The 26,478-nt window shown below is 38.6% G+C and overlaps 1 protein-coding gene across 1 annotated transcript in view; it reads right to left on the bottom strand.

Annotated features, from left to right (window-relative positions):
* OCA2 (OCA2 melanosomal transmembrane protein) overlaps positions 1-26,478 on the bottom strand; it is a gene marked incomplete at its 3' end in the record, with an annotated part of 172,849 nt that overhangs the window by 98,891 nt on the left and 47,480 nt on the right. Inside the window, exons 6-8 of the mRNA XM_029283403.1 lie at positions 20,361-20,509; positions 19,014-19,096; positions 17,840-17,993 (exon numbers count right to left, since the gene is read on the bottom strand). Coding sequence (XP_029139236.1) covers positions 17,840-17,993; positions 19,014-19,096; positions 20,361-20,509 — 386 coding nt within the window. The remainder of the gene's footprint in view (positions 1-17,839; positions 17,994-19,013; positions 19,097-20,360; positions 20,510-26,478) is intronic.

Genomic DNA, 26,478 nt, shown 5'->3' with positions numbered 1-26,478 from the left:
CCCTTTGTTTATTTCAAAACTTTTTGTGTTCTCTCCATTGAATATCACACTAGCTCTCTGTGTTCTATATATTGCCTTTATTGTGTTACTAAATTTCTCACCGAATTTCATATCCTCAATCTGTTGGAACAGAAATTGCCAATTGAGGCTATCAAATGCTTTCTGCGCATCTAAAAAAATCAAAGCTGCCTGTTTTCCTAAATGTATTTCATAATACTCTAAAACATTTAAGACCGTTCTAATATTGTTTCTGATTTGTCTTTGGGGTAAAAAAAAAATGCAATTCTCATTGCTAACTAACTAGTGACTAAAATAGGTAAAACATAGTATCAAACATGCATAACTATAGGGTAAATATCAAAACATGCACAATTATAACATAGATAAACAAATATTACATCAAACAATGCATAAAAACAAATACATAGTTTGAGATTCAAACTTCTAGTTTGATCTTCGTCAGCAATGGGACCAAATCGGTGATTAGCCTGGTGCAAGAGTCTTTGAGTCACAATCTGATTCACGTGGCTTCACGATCTGGACCTCAACTTGGCGGACTAGTCCATCAGAACTGGGTAGGGCCCGGTGCACAAGTCCCATGGGCCAATAGTTCTGGTATGCGCACTTGTCTCTCAGTAAGGCAAGGTCTTCCTGTAGGAGAAACTGGAACCAAAGCTGGAACAGAAAAACTGGAACCCAAAATTTCTCAGGAACAAAGGAACCTGGATTCACAGGATGCTCAGGAACAGAAGAAGCTGGAAACACAGGAAACTCAGGAACTGTAGAGCCTGGAACCACAGGAAACTCAGGAACTGAAGAGCCTGGAACCACAGGAAACTCAGAAACAGCAGGAGCTGGAAATTCAGGAACAGCAGGAGCTGGAAAATCAGGAACAGCAGGAGCTGGAAAATCAGGAACAACAGAAGCAGAAGACTCAGGACACTCAGGAACCAAAGGGTTTGGAACCATCGGTGGAGCATTGAAGATGGCTGCTACTGTTGTCATGAGGGTAGTGAGGACTTCATGTGTGGGCGTGGGTGTCTTTGACGACATAGAGTCCATGATTTTGCGGGGTACGCCAATCATGCGCTCCCATGCTTCACCCATGTGATATCCATGGGGAGGGTAATTTCTGGCCTTCGGGCATTAGGTCAATTACTGGGTCATGACAAATACCTTCAATAGTCTGTAAGTCCTTGCAGGCTCCTACAAAGCTAGTTCTTGGGATGCTAAGTGATCAGGACGATCAATACTATGCCCAATCTCAGGTGTCTCCGCTTAGAGGAGGGTTTGAAGCTAATTGGTTGAAATTTACTGGGTGCCTGAGGTTGAACGTTGGCATGTTGATTTGGAGCTGGAAGCATATAGCGTTTTGGTCTCTGTGGCATCTGGCTGTCTGGACAAGCCAAGAACTCAGGACCTTTTAGCCAGATCAATTCTGTCAATTTTGTCGCAAGGGTGGCCCACTTAGCTTGGTCCACAAGGTTCTTATCTGTTGGCACATGTTGCCATTGTTCAGGGCTTAAAGATGTTTCAATCTTTTCTACTCTATTGCCTACATAGACGTAGAAGTGTCTGCTTTGGTTGCAGATATAGCTTGACATCACCTTGCTGTCTGTGTAGAAGGTGGTGGTCTGTAGCTCAAGGCCTATCTTTTTCGCTGTCAGGTTGGTGAGTTTTGCTGTCAATATGGTACCACAGAGTTCTAACCTTGGTACGGTGTGGCCTTGTTGTATTGTTAGTCTCGCTTTTCCAAAGACGACACCGAGACTGCAGCTCTCCCCACTGTAGACTCTGATGTATCTTATGGTTGCAATCAAAACGACGTAAGTGTGGCTTTCCTTGCTGTAGACTGTGATGTCTCTTAAAGCTGCATTCACCTTCGTTGACACATCTGAGGAAACGTACAATTCTTTCTTTTGTACGGTGGCGGTTGAGCTGGAGACATACATACACTGCACTTGCCTGCTTTGTAGACATCTTAGGAGTACACTCCATGACTCCCAGTCTTGTTTTTGTTCTGGCAGATGCGGCCTGTCCCAATGTGTAGTGCTTTGGGAGAACGCGCGTAACTGAAGAAATTCTTTGTCCTCTATGGACAAGGCTAAGTTATTGTAATTCTTACTGGTCTGGAACACTGTTGCTTCCAAAGCGAGTTTGGTTGTCGCAAGCATGAAGTGTTCTTGACATGGTTTTCCATTACTGGGTATGGAGGTTGTTGAGATATTCACCTGGGTTGGAGTTTGTGGTTGATCAACACAAACCGTTCCTGGAATGACCCTTTCAGGTTCCATCTTGAAGGCAGTTAAGGGGCTTGTTGGGCCTCTGACCATTCCGTGGTAGGCAAAGGTGTCAGGGGCATTTACTCTCAATGGAGCCAAGCTTTTGTCCTCAGGAGTTAGGAACCATAAGGCAATTGGGGGGAGCTGGCTTACACAGAATGTTCCTGGGATGACCAATCCAGGATTTAGGAACTGTGAGCTCCCATCCAGCAGCTGGATACGTAGTCCAGTGGCTTTCCTCCCTGCTGTGCTCTGTGGTACAGAGCACATTTCTTTGCTTGGGGGTTTGCTGAGGAATGGTGGGTCATTACACACTAAAGTGCAGTCGACCTTGGTGGGCACCTCTGGGCGCTCTTTGGAGCCATGCTGGGGCTCCTTGGTTGAAGGAGGAGTAGAAGCTGCTTGTTGTGGCTGTCTAGAGTCTGGAAGCAGGGCGTCTGGGTGTTTGTCACTCTTGTTCAGGTGACACTTCCCCTTAGCTTTGCCAGCATTGGCTGTGTCTTCCGGAGACTCACAGCATTTGAAGCCAAACTTGTACTCTCCTAAGTCCAACTTTCTTCCCCAGGGTGTTAGAGGTTCTGATGGTGCTGTGCAGGGTTTGTCGTCAGGCTGGATGTCAACGCTGCAAATACTGTATATTCTTGCTTTGACAATGTGCAGAACTGTCTGGTATTTATATAGTTAAACCAGCAACCAGACACATGACACTGGGTTGGTATGGTGTTGAGGTCATCTGGAGCACGATCAGTGGCCTTCTGTTGAACCTCATAAACATTGTTTCCAAGAACAGGGAAACGTGGCACAGACAGCTGGCATTTTTCTTCAGAAAACTTCTTGTTGGGGTTAACTTCCAGTGGCACAGACGAGGAATCTTGAAGGTCTGGCCTGAATATTTCTGCCTTTACATTGAGCTGAGGCCTGACTTCTTGTATGCTTACTTGTTGGAGGGTTTCTTGTCTTTCAGGTGGTGCATTGCTGGCTCCCTGGTAGGCTGGCACAGCTGGTGGTCGAGATTCTCCTCTGTGGTCAGATCTGGTAGCGGTTCCTCGGGATGCTGTTTCTTGTTGCCTCAGTATAGACTCTATTCTGGTCTGACCTGGTACATCAGGTTGTTCCAAATTGCGCGAGAAGGTGGTATGTTGGTGTGATTTCTGAAGGGCTTCCGCTCTTGCTGCTTTATGTGCCACTTCTCGTTGGCTCTATGAGTTTTTGTTTGGCCTCCACTTGAGCTGCTTCAGCTTTTCGTTTGGCCTCCATTTGAGCTGCTTCAGCTTCTCGTTCGACCTCCATTTCAGCTTCTTTGACTTCCATCACCGCCAATTCCTTCTTTTTCTGCTGCTCTGCTTCTAACGCATGATAGACTGCGATGGCAGCTTCAGCTTCTCTGTTTGCTTGCTCTGCCTTTGAAACTCGGGATGCTTGGCTACGACGAGAAGACGCTATTGAATGGCAGGAGGTGCCTGTAGCGTGAGATTGTTGTGACACGCTAGTATACGCCTGGGTTCATGGTAAGTTATGGTGAAAGGATGAGGCTTTTCCAGAGGCGTGAGGTGGAGCCACATGTGATCGCTGGGATGGTGCATGCGAATGGCGGGAAACTTCAGACTCGGCCCTCTCGACTGGTCTGCTCTCTAGAAACTTATTGCACTCCTTGTTTTTTAGTTTGAGGCGTTGCATCTTGCTATCGACTGTTGGATCTCCTAATTGCGCCTGAATCTCTTCGAGGTGGCGTTCAGAGTCCATCCATTGCACGAGAGCGTCTTCCTTATATTCTTCCAATAAGCGTGCACTTTCGGGGGAGAGCTCCTCCTTAGGCCCTTGGTAGAGTTTGTGTAATTTCTCCCAGTGTCTTTCATGGCACTTGTAACGCGACTCCCATCTTTCCATCAAATGTGAGTGCATGGCTTCTGTAGGCTTCCTTTGTTGCCTCAGGTCATAGGGAGCCTGGGATGTCTTTGGCCTCACTGAGGCTTGAGCATCAGCCTCTGTGTACAGGTCAAGGTTGGCTGTTTGCAGCATTTCTCCTTGGCTGACTGGTTGGGGTGTTTCATCTAGGCTGGTTGGTTGAACCCCTTCTTCAAAATCTAGGAGACACTCTGCCATGGCTAGGACAGGTTCAGTAAACTTCCTAGCTATTTTGAAGCGAATTCGATGAACTTCGCTCTTTGACCACTAGGGGCCGCTACTTGCAGATCAGCTACAGGGGTGCTGTCTGGGTGGAGGCACCACTGGGTGCGTTCTCCTGTGTGCGTGGGTATTCAGCAAAGTTCACCCTTTGACCACTAGGGGTCGCTTCTTGCGGGCCAGTCACCAGGCTGCTCTTCCTTCGAGGTGCACCCTTTGTACACTAGAGGGCTTTCTCTGTGCATGATTAAAGGCTTGTATGGAGTTCCTCCTTTAACTACTAGGGGGCGCTTGGAGAGAGGCCAGCCAAATTCTTTCTTTACTACCACGTTGCCTTTTAGTGGCCACCCGAGAAATTACTGAGCTCCACTAGCTCCCATAAATCCCCATCGTGGTTGTTAAGCTGTAGACTGCTTGGGAAATTACTGAGCCCCACCAGCTCCCATAAATCCGCTTGGCTGTCAGCTTTGTGATAATAAGCAAGGTTAATTGCTGCCTTTTCTTTTCCTTAATTTGCCCTCAGCAAAGACACCACTAGGGGTGACTGCTTGCATGAGTGATCACTTTGGGTGAAGTTCACTCTGTGCCCTCTAGGGGGTGTTGGTTACTTTGGATGAATTCAGGGAACTTGCTCCTTGACTATCAGAGACTCACTCTGCATAGTTAGAAATTTCAGCGAAGTACCTTCTTTCACCTCTGGGGGGTACTCTTAACTTTGATTGGTGCAAGCCTGCCACTTGCTGATCAGTTACTGATCAGTTACCAAGGTGTTGTACTTCCAGCAGGGATAAAATGCTGCATAGGTGTTGTGTGCAGATTAGCCACCAGGGGGTGCTACTGCATTGCTAGTGGAGTTGGTTGAGCCTCTGAAACCCTTTTCTTTCCATTGAAATTGCTGGAATTCCAAGGGGAGGGGGTGAGTTAGTTTTCCCTCACTGGTTGTTGGGTTAGCTGAAGAGATTGATTACTTTATTGCTGACTGGTAGGACTGGGCCCCTTCTGGGGTGAATCATTCTAAGCAACATGTAGACAAAGGAAATGAAGTTCTGAAATCTTTTGGGCAAGGCTTGCAAACACATTCATATACAACATCAATTAGCTCTCAAACTGACTGTTGTTTCTTTGTAGAAATAAGCTTGCCTTTAAACAAACGGATTTGGCTTGCCACACACACACACATTTGAGATGCAGGCAAAGAGGGGGGTGGCTGCCCCAACGCTCCTCTGATCTTTAGAAGCACAGTCTTTAGACATGCAAGAAATTCTTACAATGAGACGCAATAGGCAGGAACGTTTTGGGGAGGGAGGCTGCACCCAATGTTTCTCTGATTCATAAAAGCAGTCTTTACATGCAACGTTGGCTAGCAAACAAATCCAATAGCATTTTAGAACAAATATATTCGCAGCCCTTTACTTTTAGCTGCTAGCAGATGGCTGGTTAAATTCATGTGCTAATGACAAGGGTTTTCTCTTCAAAGCAGTCAGATTAGATGTACACACAATTCCTCATTCCATCCAAACAGGACACAAAACACTTTATAACTTTTCACTTTTCTTCCTTTAAAGCTGAAGTTAATATGAAGATAATTTACTGATTTTTACTTTTCTTACTCTAAAGTCAATATGAAGATAATTTATTGATTTTACTGTTCTGTTTCTGAACGAATATGCTTTGCAATTCAGATCCAGACAGATAACACAATGAAATGGATTTAAACAAATATTTAATCCGGGAATCCTTAACAGAAACTTACAATTTCTGAAGATGCGTCCAGTGGTGAACATTTGTCCATTTACGTCGGTAAAATCAATAATTCCTCCATATTCACTTTTGCCTGATTACATTCGATGTCCATGCGTGCTACATGGTTGGTTTGCACAAAGACAATTAAACACGAGCTGGCACGTAGCCAGGATAACCTGTGATGAACTTTAGTGGCTCCTCCTACAGACTTGTTAACAATGGGATTCACTGAATAACTAAACTACATTACCCATAAGCCATCTCTTAACCCAATAAATGCCAAACATTCTAACATACAGATCTATCTAACTGATGGGTCCAGAACAGGCATAAATGCAGGCCAGTTGCTGAGCAATCATGTGACTTCAGTAGGAGGTGAGGCCAATCATCAGAATTTTGAATCTGGCTACCTTTTCCAGGGAACATCATAACTTTAAATGGCTACTAAGCAACCAATCATAAATCAAGGACTTCCTGTGAGGACCCCAAAAAACTTTTGTTTGTATGGATTATGTTAGTTTATATTTACATATTAAAAATTAAAATGGATGCATTCCTGCTGCTACAACCTCTCACAACTGTTTGATTGGAATTTAATATTGCATTATTTTCAACATAACCTGACAAATAATTTTGATATTGCTGACCCCTGAGATGTGTTGGGGGGACGGGGTTGCTAGGACCACACTTGAAGAAATACTGCATTAAAGGAATCGATATTTATTCAGGCTTCTGCACAAAACAGGAAATGTGCAACAGCCTCAAAAGGTACATTAACTTTAATGACCTGATATTTTAAAGCAGACACAGTTTTTTATACCATGCTCACATAGAAAAAAATAGACCGCTTTCATGAATAGCCAAAGGGCTCTGCTTCAGCAAGTTACAAAGCATTTCTTCTAAATTATTTTCAAAGTATACACAGCTTTTGTAATTGGAACACAAATCTTCTTATTGATTTCACCATTTACAGAAAGCAACAAAGTAACACAGAAGAAATACAATTAAAAATATGAGAAGTACAATTAGTCCAAAATGTATTAGGGTAAGCCTATTTGAAGCCTGGCAGAATCATTCTACTACACTCAGTTCCTTCAAATCACAAATGAAATGTTACTCTGAATTTTAACACACTATTTGAATATCTGACATTTTTGACAGAATTATGTGAAAATTTAATTTACTGTAAAACAATGTTGGTGTTAATATAAAGCTGAGCACAATTTTTTAGAAATAGTTGGTTTTGATGAAATCTAGTCAGACTCTTTCCCAAAGGACTATAGCTAATTAGAAAGCTGATTTGAGATAGTATATTAGATTTGTATTTTGATTGTGTTCTATTTTTAGGAATTAGTTACTCTATGTCATCTGGCAGAGGGTCACCAGAAAAGAATAAATTAGTTGCTCATAGCAACATCACTGCAAAACCTCATCCTTTCAAATCATAATAGAAATTTAAAAATGTAAATAGAAATTTGGCTGATGGCTTATGGCACTACAGAGCTTGGATTATTCTAGGGAGACAGCTTGTGTTCATTTCGAATTCTATGAGATTTCTACAGTTAAACAATCTGAGAATTTGAAGAATGAATAAATGAATATTTGTTGTTCTCAGGGCCATATGGAAAACAGGCTGAGAGTTTGTTAACACTAAAGAGTGATGCTAAAAGTAAATTCATGCATCTTGGTATACCACCATATCCTCTCTGTAAACAGTATTGTGAAAAATTAAAGTTCTATACAGGACTATTCGTTCACTGAAATAGTTCAAGATACATAACTCTTGATCTTATTAGACTGAAATATAGGACTTTTACTTAATTTAAAACTCTGGTAGGTTTTTTTAACTAACTTTACTGCTGAAACCTTTAAATAATTAAAGGATTCTGGAACAAAGGGAAATTGTTTAGTCTAACTGTTGCTTTCTTGCTTTTTGTAATCAGCTTTTGCACCAGAGAAATTTCATGCAAGTGTGGGAAACACATACATGGATGCAATATACTGAAAGAGGGAATAAGGGAGTATACAGGAATGATTGATGTCTTTCTTATGATGTAATGGCTCTGTTGTCTGATTTTCATTGGCTAATAAAGTTTATAAAGCAATGGTACCAACTTTCTAATGCGTGGCACTTCTAGACGTAACTCTGCCAGTGTTCCAGATTGGCCACCCAGCTGCTTAATTTGGTCAAATAAAGTGCTGCTTGATCAAGAAGTCTCCACTTGGGTTATCTAATTAGATTAATATGTTATCTCAAGTTTCAGGAAGGGACTGGGACCTTACATAACTATATAGCAAATCTTTCTATTTAGTTATGTACAAACATACAGACAGACCTGCCTGTCTATTTATATGAGAAATAATTAATCTGATTATATAGAAGAAAATTTGTCTTAAACTTACATCAAGATTTGCCATGAGTATAATATTTAAGGCAGTAAGTGTTGACATGTCTATAAGGGCACAATATTTAAGATGAGATTTCTTCCAATCAGAATCAGAATAGAACTGGAAGGGACCTTGGAGGTCTTCTAGTCCAGACCCCTCCTCAAGCAGGAGTCCCTACACCATTTCAGACAAGTGGTTGTCCAGTCTCTTCTTAAAAACCTCGAGTGATGAAGCACCCACAACATCTGAAGGCAAGCTGTTCCACTGGTTCATTGTCCACACTGTTAGGAAGTTTCTCCTTAATTCCAGGTTGCTTCTCTCCTTGATTAGTTTCCATCCATAAATAAATTGATCCACTCATCCTTGTGGCAGCCTCTCAAATACTGGAACTGCTATTCTGTCTCCCCTAGTCCTTCTTTTCTCTAGACTGGCCATTCCCAAATCCTGCAACCATTCTTCATACGTTTTAGTCTCCAGGCCTTTAATCATTTTAGTTGCTCTATGATCAAAACTGATGCACTATTCCAGATGTGGCATTACTAAGGCTTTGTAAAGCAGAACTAATACTTCATGTGATTTTGATTCTGTGCCTCTGTTTATACAACCAAGGATTGTATTAGCTTTTTTGTCTGCTCCCTCACATTGCTGACTCATATTTAAGTGATCGTCCACTAGGACTCCAAGGTCCCTCTCACCTGCTGTTTTTGAGCCAAGTTTTCCCTAATCTTTACTTGTATCTTTGGGTTTTCCTGCCCAGATGTAAAACCTTGCTTTTCTCCACATTAAATATCATTTTGTTTAAGTCTGTCAAGATCTTTTTGGATTCTGAGCTTGTCTTCTGGGGTGTTGGTTATTCCTGCCAGTTGGTGTCATCTGCAAATTTGATGAGATCCCCTTCATCTAAGTCATTTATGAAGATATTGAAGAGTACTGGGACTAAGACAAAACCTTGTGGTACCCCACTGCTTACTTCCCTCCATGTAGATGTACCATTAAGAACTACTCATTGAGTACGGTTTGCCAGCCAGTTACAAATCCATCTGGTGGTGATGCTGTCAATCCCACATTTTTCTAGTTTACGAAGAAGTAGGTTGTGGTCTGCTTTGTCAAAAGCCTTGCTGAAATCTGAATATACTATGTCCACATCATTTCTCTGGCCTATTAATTTAGTCACTTTGTCAAAGAATGAAATAAGATTGGTTTGGCATGATCTGTTTTTAACAAACCCATGCTGGCTACTAGTTATAACTTTATTTGTTTCTAGATGTTCACAGATCTGTTTTTTTATTATTTTTTCCAGTATCTTCCCAGGTATCGATGTCAGGCTGATTGGTGTGTAGTTTCCTGGGTCTGTTTTTTCCACTCCTTTTTTGAAGATGGGAACCACATCAGCTCTTTTCAAATCCTCAGGTAGTCCCCAGTGCTCCAAGATTTTTTAAAGATATGATACAATGGTTGTGAGATAACATCTGCCAGCTCATTCAGAACTCTGGAATGTAATCCATCAGGTCCCGGTGATTTATATTCATCAAGGTCAGACAGGTGTTCTTTTACCATTTTCTTGCTTATTTTAATTCCTAGTTTGTCTTTTACAGTTATGTTTTTGGTAGGTTGGCCTATAGTTTCTTTTTGTGTGAAGACTGATATAAAGAATGAGTTAAGCAGCTCTGCTTTCTCTCTATTGCATATAGTTTCTTATTTGGATCTATATTTGTTTGTATGATTTAGATACCACCCAGCTCACAGCAATGACTTGGAATAAAAGNCAATTGGTTGAACATTCTTGAATGCTAGCATATTTATAATGACTCTTAGCAGTTAATCCAAAAAAAATGCACACAGAACATTCACAGTACTCAATATTAAGAAATTAAATTCATGTAATTTAATTAAAATGTTTGTCTTAACAAGTAATGATCAGTAAAAACTGTTCGTACAAAACAAAAATAGTAAAGCACAGCACAGCATTATTTAAGCAACCATAACAAACTCTCTTTAAGACTTTGATATCTACTGTCAAAAAGGTAATTAATAATGGGGAGATTTGATTTCCAGGTAAAAGCTACTATATTCTATAATACCAAAGCCATAATGGAAAAGTTACACTATCTGGCCTGTAACACCCACCCTGCCTCATATCACTAAAGTGGGGAATCACCAAGAACATCTCGAAAAATGAGCATATTGAATGGAGCACTTCCTGCTAAGAAGGTTGCTCTGGAAGTATTTTGGGCCAAGCCATATAGTACTGTAATTTTACATACTCTGGGATTATATAATGCCTCAGAATAGTTTGACTTAATCCGTGGTTTGGTTAAAGATAGATATTCTTTTTGAATTTCTATTTCCTTATGAAATGGTGCATTGGGGAAACCAGCAGGGCCAAAGACAAAATTGGGCATTCCTTCTCTTCCTTAGCCATCTTCTATTCAGCCTCTCATTCATTCACTCTCTATTACATATAGTCTCCTATTATCTCTTAATCCAGAGGTCTCCAACCTTTCTGGTCTCGCGGAGTGGAGCGAAGGAGAGCAGCTTCAAAATTGGTGTGTGTGCATGCGCGTGTCTACACAGAGCCACACACACTGGCATGGCACTAGCAGCCCCGTTCACACATGTGACATGCAGTGGCATTGTGTGCATGCGCGAACAGCCGCGCACCCCCCACAGCATCTAGCAGCTCATGCACAAACAGGCTGCAGACAGCCACCCTGCACTAGTGTCCCCATTTGCGCCCACACGCATGTGCAAACAGGGCCACAGGTGCTAGCACGAGTGGGGGGAGATACGCCCCCATGCGTGCTCACACTGGCCAGCCATTTCTGCAGCCCACTAGCCAAGAGCCCACGGCCCGGTCCTGGGCCGTGGACCATAGGTTGGGGGCCCCTGTCTTAATCCATCATTCTTTATTATTAATCATATTTCCACCTACATCCATGCACACATTAAAACACTGAATGTAACAGCCTCTGGCAAAGCTAGCTTACTCTGTATGCTATCAACTCCCTTGCACACTGCCAATCAGCCAGTCAATTAGGTTGTTCCACCCAGTTATCTCTGTATTTGCCCTCAGGCTATCAGTCACACTAATTTTGCTGTCATTTTAAAAGCATGTCTTCCACCAATCAAAAAATGTCAAATGGCCACAGCATTCTCATAGTGACAAATAAAGAGTGAGTACCTGCATGGCTATTGAAGTAAACCTAGTACACAAGATGGTGCATCCATTCTCTGAATGTGAACAACTTAGAATATAATATATATGTAGACCTCAGTGCAGATAGCACCAATTCTCACATTACTTCCCATGGCAATATTGTGATTAATCAACCCAGCAGAAAAGAGATTTAGCTATTGTAGGACAGCATTAGCAGCAGTTATGACAATTTATAATGAAGGCAAAAGGAGACAGATATTGCTCACTGTTCTCATGGGAAATAGAGTACTTTTGAAGTAACTTCTTGTTCAAAATCATTAGGCAACATAGAGACATTTCCTTATAGAGCAGTGGTGGTGAACCTATGGCACGAGTGTCAGAAGCGGCACTAAGAGCCCTCTCTGTGGGCACACACGCCATCGCCCCATCCTCGTGGCCCCCTCCTCACCACCAGCCCCCTGGAGGAGAGTTGCCCCTGGGTGTGGCCCATGTGGAGCAGCGCAGCCAAGCACATGGCAGCTGGACAGCAGGGACAAGACTCCACCTTCACACCCCATTGCATGCAAATGATGCGGCGGAGTGTGGGTGGAGGGCGTGGCCATCATGGTGCTGCAGGGCCGCCTGGGCAATCTGCTGCAGTGGGCCATGGAGGTGATGGGTGACCCTGCAGGTGGGCGTGGAGCAGGGCAGGGGCAGAGCAGGGCGGGGCAGGCATTTTTTGGGCACTCGGTCTCTAAAAGGTTCACCATCACTGTTATAGAGTGAAACTTTGATTTAACAGACCAGTTGTGGGAAAGTGATGTCTATTATTCATGATTGTCCATTAAATCAGAAGGTATTTCATCCATTTGCATGTTTACATTATTTCACTGATGTTATAATCTCACAGATTGGTGATATTATTTGCAGGATTTTCTTAATTATTTCATTACATAAATAATTTAAAATAGTGTAAATACAACACAAATTTCATTTGCTGCATCTGAAGTCTATTGTGTTGAAGTCCACTAAATCAAGATTTATTGTAATTCTTGGTAATAAAATGTAAATAAGTGTAAATAAAATGAATGTGCCACCATACTGCCTAGAATCTAAAAATATCCCTATATCCTTTAAACAAATGAATTGTTATAGAATGCACTGCAATTTATTGAAGGTTAATACACCACAGATACAAAATATGTAATACAGTATATACACACCAGCAGTTAAACTAAGTATTTGAGCTTCGCCATAGATTTAAAAATAAATGTAGATAAATAATAAGCCCCTTCCCTGAAGGTGCAAAATATCATTCATAATGAACTGTACTTCAGCACAAGATGAATATGAGTCAGTAGAGTGAAACAAATGCAAAGACTGGCAAGTGCTACTTTAGGCTGTCATTATTAATATATTGCTATGAAATCACATAAATCAATATACCTCTACTATCTTCAGTGATGGTCAGAGCCACATCAAATATTGTTTCTATTTCTAAATACCACAATTTTAGAAGTATTCAGATGTAGTAGAAATGACAATGAGAGTGAAGAGCCTTGAAGAAACTACCTATATTTAGCTTTTAGAAAAAAAAGATCAAACAAAACTATATTATCTTGAATATACATGTGGAGTAAATAACACTGAATTTGCCCTTTAATATATTTGTGCAAGGGTAGTGGAAGATTCTTGTAAGTAATGGAGAGGAAAAGGAAGAAACTTGATCAAGTTCCTATTTATATCTTCAATAGAATAACTAAGGAAAATTAAAACAACTTCCTAAAAAATGATACATAACTTTTGTACCTTGATGGCTGAGATTTTCATATTTTTACCAAAATCCAGGTTCCTGCTGCACCATATAAGAATATATTAGCAAACCCCACAGAACTTTTTTAAAAAATAAACATCTGTATTTAATTTGCTCATATCATTAAACTGCTCTATTTTTGGTGTTTCCCTAGAATACTGTGGATCCTAATGAGCAATAACAGATGCAAAATAGTTCTCATTTTAAAAAATGAACAAGCTTCCAGTTCTGCGCAGCTAGCATGACAGCCGAGGGATTGCGAAAATCTGCACCCTACAGCTGATTTCTCTCTATCTGGGGACCCTAAATGGGCCCAAAGCCACCCGAGAGAGGTGGCAAGGAAGGAGGGAAGCCCTGCCGATCCTGGAGATATGGTGGTCAATCCAGACATCTGAGGAAAGCGCTCCAAAAACTGACAGAAGAAAGGCTAGCGTCACTCGTGAGTCTAGCCCAAGCTACATGCAGCCGAAGCCAGAAAGCACTGAACTAAGCGTGATTGTAAAGCATGAGTGAACTGGGTAAGAATATTGATTCTCTATCTTCTACCTGACTGATTTCCTGGGGGAAAAAAGAAAAAAACCCAGAAGTAAAAATCCTCTGAAAGTGAGGGGGGTCTTTGCTCCACCCTCCTCTAAACGGAACAGGCAAATTAAAATTACAGGGAATAAAAATACAGAAAATTGAAAGATGCTGACATCTAGTGGTGAATGAAAATACTGCCCTAAATATACAGCCCAGAAAGAAAAGCCTGTTGTTATGACCTCAGGGCTTTGATTAAAGAAAGAGCAGCTGTAACAAAAGAAAAGAAAACATTGTGGACTATCTACAAAGTGAGAACTATAAAACTTAGAAAAAATTGAACTTCCTGGATTATAAATATTTTTTAAATTGTGACTTTAAAGTGATTGGCAGAGAAAGGAGTTTTGGTCATTATGGAGCATCAGAGATCTGCAGAAAGAACATATCAAGAAAAAATAAATACTTCCCAGGAGGAAATGTATGTTCTGTTACAACAAAAGCAAATTATGTTAATTTCAAACCATGAGGAAATTAAAAATAAATTTGAAAATTTAAATGAATGCATTCTCAATTTAACGTCACAACAATTAAATGATCAGAAAACAAAAAAAGAGAGAGGTCATGTAAAGCAGACAACTGAATATAAACTAGTGGAGACTCAAGTGGAGAAGGACTTACAAGAAACACTGAACATGGAAAAGATAACTTGTACTCTAAGACTACAAAGTAAATTTAAGGATAAGGAAAAAGATTTGACAAAATGGATTGCTGAGCTGTTGGAAGTACCACAAGAAATGGGGAGACAAGGGATGATGAGAGAAATTTTCAATGAATATGAAGAGGCAAAATCTTTTTACAAAGACATGATGTTTGATTTGCCTATTATATCCACAACAACATTTACAAGATTATGGAAAGACTCTTTAATTCAATGGAATATATTGATTGGGAAAGATGCTTGGCAAAAGAAGAGGATTAAAGTGGGAATTGAGGAATTAGATGATGGGGTACATCAGAGGGAATATTTAAAAATTAAACACTTGTTTGAATATGGTTGAAGAAATAGAAAGATTTTAGTTTAAGAGGGATGAACTCTCCAAGTAAGACAGTATTTTTTTTCTTTTGTTTTTTGATATGAGAAATACAAAAATGTTTGGGATGATCAATATAAAGAAAATGTTTTAGCTATTTAAATATAATTGATTTTAAGAAAATTCCAATGGATAATTAAAAAAAATGTTTTGAATAGAGTCAAAAGATTAGATGATTGGATTTATTAAATGGAACATTTAAAGATTAAACATAGGTTTAATTATGGGTAAAAAGAACATAACAAATTTGGAAACAAGTGTATACTAGTTTAAGAGGGATATGTATTTTAAGTAGTATATTATTTTCTTATTTTTCTCTCTTTTTTCTTTTTCTCTCGTCTTTTCTTTTTCTTTGTTTTTCTTTTGTATCTTTTTCTTACTTACTTTTTAAGATATGAACATAGATTTAAATACTTTAAGGTAATTAACTCTGGGAAAATTTTAACCAGTGAGAATGTTTTGAACATTGTAGGGAAAATAAATTTAAATAAAATTGTAAACAGGATTCATGACGAGGCAACCAAGATGACCAGATAGAAAAGAAGCATGATATTGAGGTGATTATTATTGGTAATAATTTTAGAAAAATCTTTATATTTAATTGTTACCTATCAAACTAATAAGAATTGTATTAATTTAAGGTTGGCACAGAGAATATTATTGGAAGAAGAGAAAATCAAGCAAAGCTATTATGTGGATTTTGGAATACAAAAACTGATAGTTAGTGATTACTTTTTAAACATAAACCCAGACAACATGCTATTTACCAAATATCAAGGTTTTTATGTTAAAAAAATCAATAAAATATATTTTTTTTAAAAAAAATGAACAAGCCAAGCTTTCTTAAAAAGCCTGCTTCCTATTTTTAAAACCTCATTTTCTCCAGTTCAGTATTTTTTATATGTTTAAACATTAGGGGAGCATTGTCTCTTTGACCAATCATTCCTTTTGAAACTATTTGTTTTCCACATATGCAGTATTTATGCACACGCCTGCGCACATGCAAACATAAGTGGAAGACTGTTCTTGTAACTTGTTCAACCTTAAAAGCTTTCTCATTTTGTCTTTCCCCTCAGTGCCTTGGGCTCACCGACCATGGCATTGTAATATTCAATTTATCCAACACAACTCCACCAAAGAAAGAAAACACAAATAAGTTACAAGATGGAGCATGTACATCACTCCTATTAAACAGTGGCACTATTCAACCTGAACATCATGAAGCAGGAGAAAACATGAAACTTTAAAAAGTAGATGCACTTGAAAGTTTAGGGTTTTTTCTATTAGGGGGATGGAGTGGCACCGTCCCTATGTTGCTTAAAAAACATTTTCTCTGTGTGAAAAAGCAACACAAAAACAGAACAATTGCTACGATTTGGAGTAGCAAGCAGTGCCACCCAGTGCTTAAATGCAATCTTAATTTTCAGCCCAAGCCACTTTTTATCATATTTTACAGAGACATTAAAATCTTATATCTATTGATGGAAGAAAATTATAGTGGAAATGCAAACTATTTAATAAAAAAATTAATTACTGTTCTGTGAAATAAATTCTGCTGTGAAGGAAAAAAAACCTAACATGGAAGAATATAACTATAAATTGCAACTCCTCTGTAGCTCCAATAGTGCCTAAAAAGGGAGGGAAATCAGGAATCAGATAATATATTTCCAAACAAATGATCAAAATAAAGAGAATGACCTCAAAGCAAATCTTGACTTAAACACTATTTCCCAAGCTATTCAAGAATTGTCTCCACACACCCAAGAGTATATTTAGTAGCTGTCCTCCATATTACCTATAAAGCACTAAGCAGTTGATGATAGATGATAGTTTTACTTCTTCATCTCTTCATAATGGCTTAGTAACCAGACTATATGAAAAATAGCGTAACCATTACTGGAGGGAGTTCTGATGAAATTAAGCAGCCTGACAGCCAGTTGGGTGACTTTGGGCCAATACTCTATCTCAGCCTTAAGAAGCAGGCAAAGGCATGCCACTTCTGAAATCTAGCCAAGAAAACTGCAGCCACTTGTCCACGTTGTTGCCAGGAATCAATGCTGTCTCAAAGGCACCACCCAAAAAAATTTGTTGGGTGTCAGGAGTTGAAAAGAAGGGACTGAAATAACATATGATTGGTAGACTGCTCAGAGATCAGGCTCTCTAGTTCTGCCTTAGTGCTTAGCAGGGCAAACTATATTATCCTACTTCTGTTCCAAGCCTTATGCAGGTCCAAGAGTATTATGAGGTACTGAGAGATTTGGGGGAGGGAGACATAAAATAGATGATTTTTTTTTCTTTCTTTTCATCACAGACTCCCAATACCAGCCTGGCATCTTTCTGACCAAAAAAGGACAGCTACGGACCAAAATAGCTTCCAGTGTGATTACTAGCAATCAGAATGTTAAGCACTTCCCGTTTAATTATTATGTTCCTACAAAGGGTTGATGGGATTGATCAGAGTTCCAAGTCATCTTTTTTTTAAAAAAAAACTAAGTATAATTTATCATGGAGAGCTATGTTATAATTGGTTTTCAACTTCACAAAAACAGAGGGTTTAAAATAGAATGAAAAGTTACTGAAAATCAATGAGAAAAAATCAAATGAAAAGATACCGAGATTGGTGTAAGCTTGTAGATGTACTTAACTGAAATGCACTGATTCTTATTTCAATTTTCAGGTTGTTATATTAACTGACAAAAACAATTCTGCTCCTATTTCCCTTGATTAAAATGATTATTCTTACCTCAAACACGATCAGAACATAAACACCTGCTAAAATGACTGAAGCTATTGTGACTTGAGCCTCTACATTTGCATGAAGATACTGATGTGTCATAGAAAGAGGAATGATTTCTGATTCCTGAAGAAATGCCTGGATTCTTAGGGAGGTTTCTTTTCTGTTGAAAGAAATTTTAAAATTCTATTTCATAGTTGGAGTAGAAATGACCACAGGTTCATACGGCTAAAGGTTTTAAGCATTACTAAATTGTATGCTCTTTATCTTGCTGCTATTATTCTATGTTTCAAAATAGTCTACTGTATGTCATGATTTAGAATATTTCAAATTATTGAGATCTTTTTAGGTCATTTTCACAACTAGCATGAAAACAGAACTTCTGAAAAGAGATTTAGAAAACAAGGATATACAGATAGTCCTCATTTAGCAATGGCCTCAGATAGTGAACATTCACAATTAAAACAGTGATGAAAAAGGAACCCTGCAACCAGTCCCTGCATATATGACAGAAGCAGACTTTCAGTGTCGAATTGATTAAAGTTTGGTCAATTCTAGGCAGCAGGGAGCCAGCCAGAGGATTTTAATCAACTAATTAAGGTTGCAGAGATAAGCTTGTTAACTTGTGGTTAGCACTTTTTAATGAAACACAGCTTGGAAGACATGGCCTGTTTAAGCAATCTCTCCACTCCATGAGGGCAAAAAAGGAGAGAAGAAAATTGGGTCGAGATCAGGGTGCTGTATCTGAATGAGATGACAGTATCCAGCATCTCTCTGTTTTGCTCCCACTCTCTCTAAAGTATGTGGTTTCATTAGCCACCATATCACTTAGGGACTATTTCATTGAAACTAATTATATAAATACACATCAGTGTAAACATTCATAAAAATAGTTTTCCTTTCTTTAATTCTTCAGGTGGCATAATAAAATATTTAGGCAATGAGGAAAAAAAGGATATGTCTTGGCAGCCTTCTTTTTCCCAGTAAAAGAGAAAAGAAGGGATCCATGAGACAGATTGCAAGATTTAATTCAAATGATTTAAGAGGAGCATAATAGCAGCACGTGCAGCAATGCTACCCACCCACCCATCCACCCTGGTAATATATTCTAATTAGAGCAACTGTATAAATAATTATTAAATATAAAATATTTTAATGGGTTTCATTGGCTTCATGAACAAACCTATTCATTGTCTCAAAGATTCTAGTCACAATAACTTGCTCATTTTTCTTCAGATTTAATGCAAGAGTCCAATTATATGAGATCTGCAAAAACAATGAAAGAAAGAATTAAGAAGTTTAATAGGTTTTAGTACCTAGCACACCAATTCCAGTTGCTAATTTGATAAAAGAGACTCTAGGCATATTGGCATATAGAGATCTTTAAAAACCAGTAATATTTACAGTAAATTGGGTGAGAGTCATTCCTTAATTAAGCTAATAGTTCAAGATAGCCAGCTGATCAATGGAAGCAGGGCTTTTTTTCTCATAGAACGCCCAGAACGGAGTTCCGGCATCTTTTTTGGATGGAACCTTGCAGGGTAGGCAAGGCGGGTTGTATGAAGTGTGTGAGTTCCGGCGCCTTTTTTTTTTTTTTTTTTTTTTTACAAAAAAAGCACTGAATGGAAGTAACAGGAATTATATCCTATTGGGTGTGATCCCATTAAGGTTAAAGAATCAATGTGTCAGGGGATCAAATTAGAATGGTGTACATTAAATCCATGGTTTTTTGTTTGCTTTAAAGTGTAGGGGAAGGAGGTCTTAGGAGAAAAATGCTTTGAACTAGCTATGTTTCATCCTCCTTTTCCACTCTTTTTCTAGGGAAGGAAAAACTAGATCATATCCTCTGCCTGCTCTCACTGTATGGGCAAAACAAATGCATGTATTTAATAAATATTCATATAATAAATATTGCCCAGAGACAGAAGATGGTAGCTTAAAATAAAGAATTGGTATATTGTGGAAAACAGAGAGAGATGCAAAATGTCTAATTGAAGTTGGCTGTAATTATACTGAAATTACTTATACTTGAAGCTCCCCAGATTTCTTACTGCCTTATAACAATGCCTGCTGATCTCCTTTCTTGCTTGTCTATGTAAACTAAACAATTAACCTTATACATTCAAACACTTAACACTATGTCTTCGATATCCTATCATCCAGACCTGTTCTAATGTCTTTGTTTACCAGTGAAATGGCAAAGTTTCCACATATGCCAACCTCAACTTTTAATGTGACAGAAAGAAGTGATATAAATGTTATCAAATCCTTTTAAACTGCCGGCCTCTACTCCTATACCTGGTAACCAGTTGGAAAGAAATAATTAAGATGACTTGGCACACAAATAAACATCCTTGGCCCATTTGCCTTGTTAATACAATTTTCATGTCAAAATCTGCTTTTAGGCTCTAGAAACTTCTGCATCTTTCTTTCAAGATCAATAGGACTTTTGATTCTTCCCACATTGCCTGATAGGACTATGAGTATATCTGTAAGAGGGGGGAGAAGATTCAATTTTTTAATGTCTTACTTGTTGTTGACGTCTCCTTTTAGGACTGGAGTCTTCTATTTGTCCAATTTGAACTACAACATAGTCTTTTGGTTGTCGCTCAGTTACAAAGGGCCCTCCCAGTTCTACCTTTAAAAGAGCAGAATCACTGAAACTGGTAAAGTTCACAGCTGATAGAAAGACAGTTAAGGACTCAACATTTTTCTAAGAGTGAAAGACCTATAGTCTTTTAAGTTATGAGTTTTGTGATGCCACCATAAAAAACTAATCATGGTATCATCCCTTTTCCTCATTCTACTGTGATCTGAATTTTTACTGTTCCTTTAATTTTATATAGTAAAATAATTACTTCAAAAACAGCCAACTCCTATTTCAGAGATTTAAAGAACATGTCTCTTTGAAGAGTATTCTACCTAAAATTTTATTATCATCATCATCGCTGACAAATAGAATTAACCACTGATAAAACGGAAAGTGGGGAAAAAAGAAACTTCCTCAGGAGAAAATGTGGTTTGTCTTTCTTCTCCCTCGTTGTTACTTATAAGAGATTGAAAATTCTAGATTCCCTTGTTATCAGGAGGGGGAGGGGGATATCAGGAGAGAGAGAGACATAGCTTATAAACAGTATTACAAAGAACTCATTGTAGGTGGAGAAGAGGGGAATATGATAAATTTCAAAAAATATTCTGTCTCTAAATTCCATTTTTCCTGCCCTGCACACTCTGGCACACAGAAGTTGCTGGGTTGCTTCCCAAAGTTTCCAAGTGGTTTCAATATAACATATTGAATAGATACTGGGTGTTGAAATGGCAACTTCCCATACTATGGTCAGATTCATATGCAACCTGGCACAATACATCAGAAAGTTATGCAGCAAAAGGTGGCATCAAAAATTGATAAAGATGGTTACAAGGGCCTTCAATCATAATTCAAATAGATACAAAGTAGATAGATGATATAGACATATAAAAAGATATAGGTACAGATAATAGAGACAGAGATGTATGTGTCTCTGAGAGAGAGAGAGAGAGAGAGAGAGAGAGAGAGAGAGAGAGAGAGAGAGAGAGAGAGAGAGAGAGAGAGAGAGAGAGAGAGAGAGAGAGAGAGAGAGAGAGAGGCAGAGAGAGACAGAGAGAGACAGAGAGAGACATGCACACACACACACACACACACACACAACACACACACGAAAACAGTTTGTCCACCCCATCCCTCCCATCTGATTCCTGCTCCCCTCTCTTTAATTACCACTAATGTAAAGNAGAGAGAGAGAGAGAGAGAGAGAGAGAGAGAGAGAGAGAGAGAGAGAGAGAGAGAGAGATGCACTTGTAGAATCTCTAATCATTTTCTTCCCATTTCAGTTCTTTCAATTGAGGGGAAGAATCCCCTATTCTTGTTCATCTCCTTTTGTTGTCTTCAACTTCTGAAAAATTTTCATAATGTGTGTAGCTTTTTCATATATACATATATATTTCAGATATTCATTTTATTTGCTCCATTTTTATAAATTCAAAATTACTCAATGTCCAGAATTTCTTCATAAACAAGACAAGAATATAATTGGCAAAGGTCAGTCCATTGAAACAAAGGGCTTTCAGTGATTGTCTCACAAAAGTCTGAGTTTTAATTCTTTTTTGTTCAAACGTGTGGCCTTGAATTAGTGTTACCAATACCAATTAGATACAATTCAGCAAGACCCCCTTCAGATATGGCCAATCTGGCAGATACAGATAGGTGAGAGAGCCAAGTGGTTCTGTTTGGAAAGACATCAATATTCTCAACATCCTTTATAGGAGCTATGGGAAGTATCTCAGATTCAAAATCACTGGATATGGAACAATCAAATTTGATAAATTTATCTTCAGAACCCTTCCATCCTGTTGCAAAGAAAACTGTATAAATAAGTCTATTAAATCACCAGAAGATGAGTCTGTCAGGGGAAACTTTACCTTTAAAATCTATCCGTTAATCATCTCTTTAACTATTATTTAATTTTCTTGCTTATCTATTTGTCTCTCTTTAATCTTTAGCCACATTTCAAGAGACTTTCCCACACATTCAGAGTAATTCAAGAACTAATTTTCAAGTAAGCATTTTGTGCAGGTAATCTGAATCACCAAGTTAGGAATAAATCACATACTTCTCTTTGATCCTTTTGGTTAGCTGGTTTATCTCATAATTCATAGCACTTTTTGTACTCTAGTGTTTTATTATTTCTTGCTATTTTATTGCCTGTCTGTTTTATCTTCTGTTTTGGTTTTTGAACTTCTCTAGAGGAGCCTGAATACTTAGGGAAACAGAATGAGACAATCAGGATGATAAGCTATGAATCCATTTTCTTTAATGTTGAATATGGAAGATAAAAGCAAGAAATCCAATTACAACAACCTCAGCAAATTCTTTTTAAAATGTCAGCAAAAATTGTTGAAGCTGAATTTAGGATCACAGTATGTCAGCAGTTATACAAAACACCTAAAAATAATCTAGTAGGCACATAAGATGAAAATCCTTTGAATATATAAAAAGTACCATATTAGAATGGGAGTCATCCAAGGAGAAAAAATTAAAACAGTGAGAGGATCATGCGAATGTATAGCTCAGCAGCATCCCATTTGTTTCCAGCTCCAATTTGGATGCCATGGATTGGTTACATCTGAAATGGTGATTTTAATTTATGACCACTTTTTACCTTGCTATCAATACTAAAACAGATGAAATTAAAAATATATCTAAACTATAGCACCAAGGCTGTGTAATAGCATATGTAGAAACCCTTATAGGAACGAAGAGTCATTTAAAAAATCCAGAAAGTAAAAAGTAAAAGCTGGAAGTAACAACAGAGTTGATTAAAAAAAAACAGAAAAAATAACAATACACTATCAAACCCATCCCAAAGCCATCAGCTCCTTCTCTTAGAATGACACACCACACATACTATGGAAATTCCCTTCTTTCTCTGAAGATATAATGTTACAAACAGAATCAACCAGGATACAGAGATGGCATAATCATAATCATTAATTATTCACTAATTCATTTAAGTTCACTCCTAAAGTAAACTTTTGTTCTGCCAAGTCTATACAAACAATTTGCATTGGCTACCAGTCAAAATATAATAATAATAATAATAATAATAATAATAATAATAATAATGATAATAATAATAATAGTAGTAGTAGTAGTAGTAGTAATAGTAATAGTAATAGTAATAATAGTAATGAGGAGGAGGAGGAGGAGGAGGAGGAGGAGGAGGAGGAGAAGAAGAAGAAGAAGAAGAAGAAGAAGAAGAAGAAGAAGAAGAAGAAGAAGAAGAAGAAGAAGAAGAAGAAGAAGAAGAAGAAGAAGAAGAAGAAGAAGAAGAAGAAGAAGAAGAAGAAGAAGAAGAAGAAGAAGAAGAAGAAGAAGAAGTTGGAAGTGATCTTGGAGGTCATCTAGTCTAACACACACCCCCCACCCCCGCTCAGGCAGGAAACCCTACCATTTCAGACAAATGGCTGTCCAGTCTCTTCTTAAAAATTTCCAGTGTTGGAGCATTCACCGCTTCTGGAGGCAGATTGTTCCACTGATTAATTGTTCTAACTGTCAGGAAGTTTCTCCTTAGTTCTAGGTTGCTTCTCTCTTTGGTTAGTTTCCATCCATTGTTTCTTGTCTTGCCTTCAGGTGCTTTGGAGAATAGCTTGACTCCCTCTTTTTGTGGCAGCCCCTGAGATATTGGAACACTGCTATCATGTCCCCCGTCGTCCTTCTCTTCATTAAACTAGACATACCCAATTCCAGCAACCATTCCTTATATGTTTTAGCCTCCAGTCCCCTGGTCATCTTTGCTGCTCTTCTCTGTACTCTTTCTAGAGTCTCAACATCTTTTTTATATATGTGAGAGAAGATTTTCTAACACTGAAGCAACCCACACAAGCGATCTACAAAAGAGTTATCTGAATGAGCAAGTTCTTGGCAGCTTTCAAAATTGCACCATGTGAAGTCTTTAAAGATCAACAAATGTGATGCTTATGTGTGAAAGTGCTTGCTGACATATTTCTTGCTCATGCTGAATTATAATTATATCTTCAAAATTTGTGTTTCAAAGTATGAAGACTGGTACTCTAATAGATTGTGCTTTTGCATTTTGTATTTTTCTGTAGACTTTTACAGCAATGCCGGAATATTTTAATGCCTTTTAGCCCTTCATTGGATGACAGAAAGGAGTATAAGAACGGAGAATTATGCATGATTTTTTTCTCCCTTCAGGTTTCACATGTTCATTGGAAAGCCTCATACAGGTTTTTATCCATGATTCCATGCAACTGAAACAGAGTTTTTCAACCTTCAGTTATTAAAGCAAACATTAGCAGAAGTGAGATGGAGTGTAATGTCCCCAAAAATTGTAAGTATTTAAAAGGCTGGTCACAATGTTTATGGGTATAAATGTTCAATTCAATTGAATAGTGTCATTAAAGGCTGTACTTCTCTCTATAGTCAATGTATCTGCAATACAATTCTATAAAAGGATTTCTTTACTATATTTTCCTATGCAGAAAATTGTGTATTTAAGTATAAATGTGCATAGATTTCATTTTCACCTGGATATCAGTTTAATAGAAGAACAGACATAATTCTACATCTACAAGTTCATACACTCAGCAAAAAGAACTTTTGTATAAACTGATTCTAAGTTTATAGAGGAGGATATGGGTATGTTTGTCACTGTGATTCTTTGGTAAGTAGACTGACATTGTTATCACAATAAACAATTTATCTATAGGATGCATATTCAGTAAAAAAATAAAACATTTATAACTAGTCTTTCATAATTAGAAAAACAAAGGGTAGTTTTCTCCAATGGAATCTGTAAAATGACAATTTGATTGTTCCAGCTCTTTGTCCTCCATCTATATTACACATTATAATTCTGCATGTAGCTGACATTAGGAACACAGCATGAAGGGAAGTATAGTAATGAATGACAAAGTAGAGCAAGTAATTTAAAACAATCCAAGTTGTTTGTTTCATTGAGGTAAGAGATATTTAATCCACTTACCCAAAGCTTGTGATACTGGTGATGATTTTAAATCTATGAAAACTAGGATATTTTCTTTGGTAACCATAAACAAAATATGAAAATTTATCCAATTAAAGAGGGGAGGAATATAGATAATTTCCCAGAAATATTTCTCAAATACTGATGCTTCATATTGCTGGAATACTGTCATAGATGATTTTAACTGGTCAAGTATCCTGATTCAGTAACAGTATTTTACATGGGATGCAGACATCAGCCAACATATTTATGTTTTGAACCTCTCTAGTTAAAACTCAATAGAAGCTTTCCAGATACTTAATATAGTTTGGCTTGATAAGAATCTTGATTCTAGAATGAAACCACTTTTAAGTCAGAATAGAGCTGGAGTGGACCTTGAAGGTCTTCTAGTCCAACCCCCTACTCAAGCAGGAGACCCTATACTAGTGGTGGAGAACCTATGGCACAGGTGCCAGAGGGAGCACTCAGGGCCCTCTCTGTGGGCATGTGCACCTCGCTCTTTGGCTATGTTTTTGCAGGAAAAAGCCATTTCTCAAGCTCCTTCCTAGCCAAAACAAGCCTCCGGAGCGAGCGCGCCTCACTCTTTGGCTAAGTTTTCGCAGGAAAAAGCCATTTCTCAAGCCCCTTCTGTTGTGTTCTTTTGTATTCCCCCCCTTAATCCCCTATGTGCATCCTGATCACCCATTAAGGGTGAATGCCCTTCTCCATCTGCATACAGTTTCATGCCCATTGCTGGTTGGCTAACTCGCAACGGTGTCTTACCAGCCAATGGAATTGTGTGATTACGAGCCAGGGGAATCCCATAAAGAGGGCTCCCCTGGCCCAGATGCCAGTCCGGATTTGCTGTATGCCTTGCCAATAAACCGAGAGCTGACTGTCACTCGACTCGTATCTTACTGCTTGCGCGATTTAACACTGGCGACGAAGGTGGGATTCAGTAAGACTGCACGACAAGGGCAACCTCGTGGCAAGCAACCTACTTCGAAGCAAGAGCTCCTCCACGCAGCCTTCCGACGCAAGAAACTATCCGTGACTCCAAGATGGCTACCACCTCGAAATTCTCGTCTTCCCTACCAGCATTCAACCCAGAAACAAACGACTGGG

The sequence above is a fragment of the Protobothrops mucrosquamatus genome, unplaced genomic scaffold (assembly GCF_001527695.2).
Source record: "Protobothrops mucrosquamatus isolate PMUCROS unplaced genomic scaffold, P.Mucros_1.0 scaffold77, whole genome shotgun sequence".
Taxonomy (NCBI): domain Eukaryota; kingdom Metazoa; phylum Chordata; class Lepidosauria; order Squamata; family Viperidae; genus Protobothrops; species Protobothrops mucrosquamatus.
The sequence above is the reverse complement of the archived record's forward strand: the minus strand, read 5'-3'. Positions and strand labels throughout refer to the sequence as shown.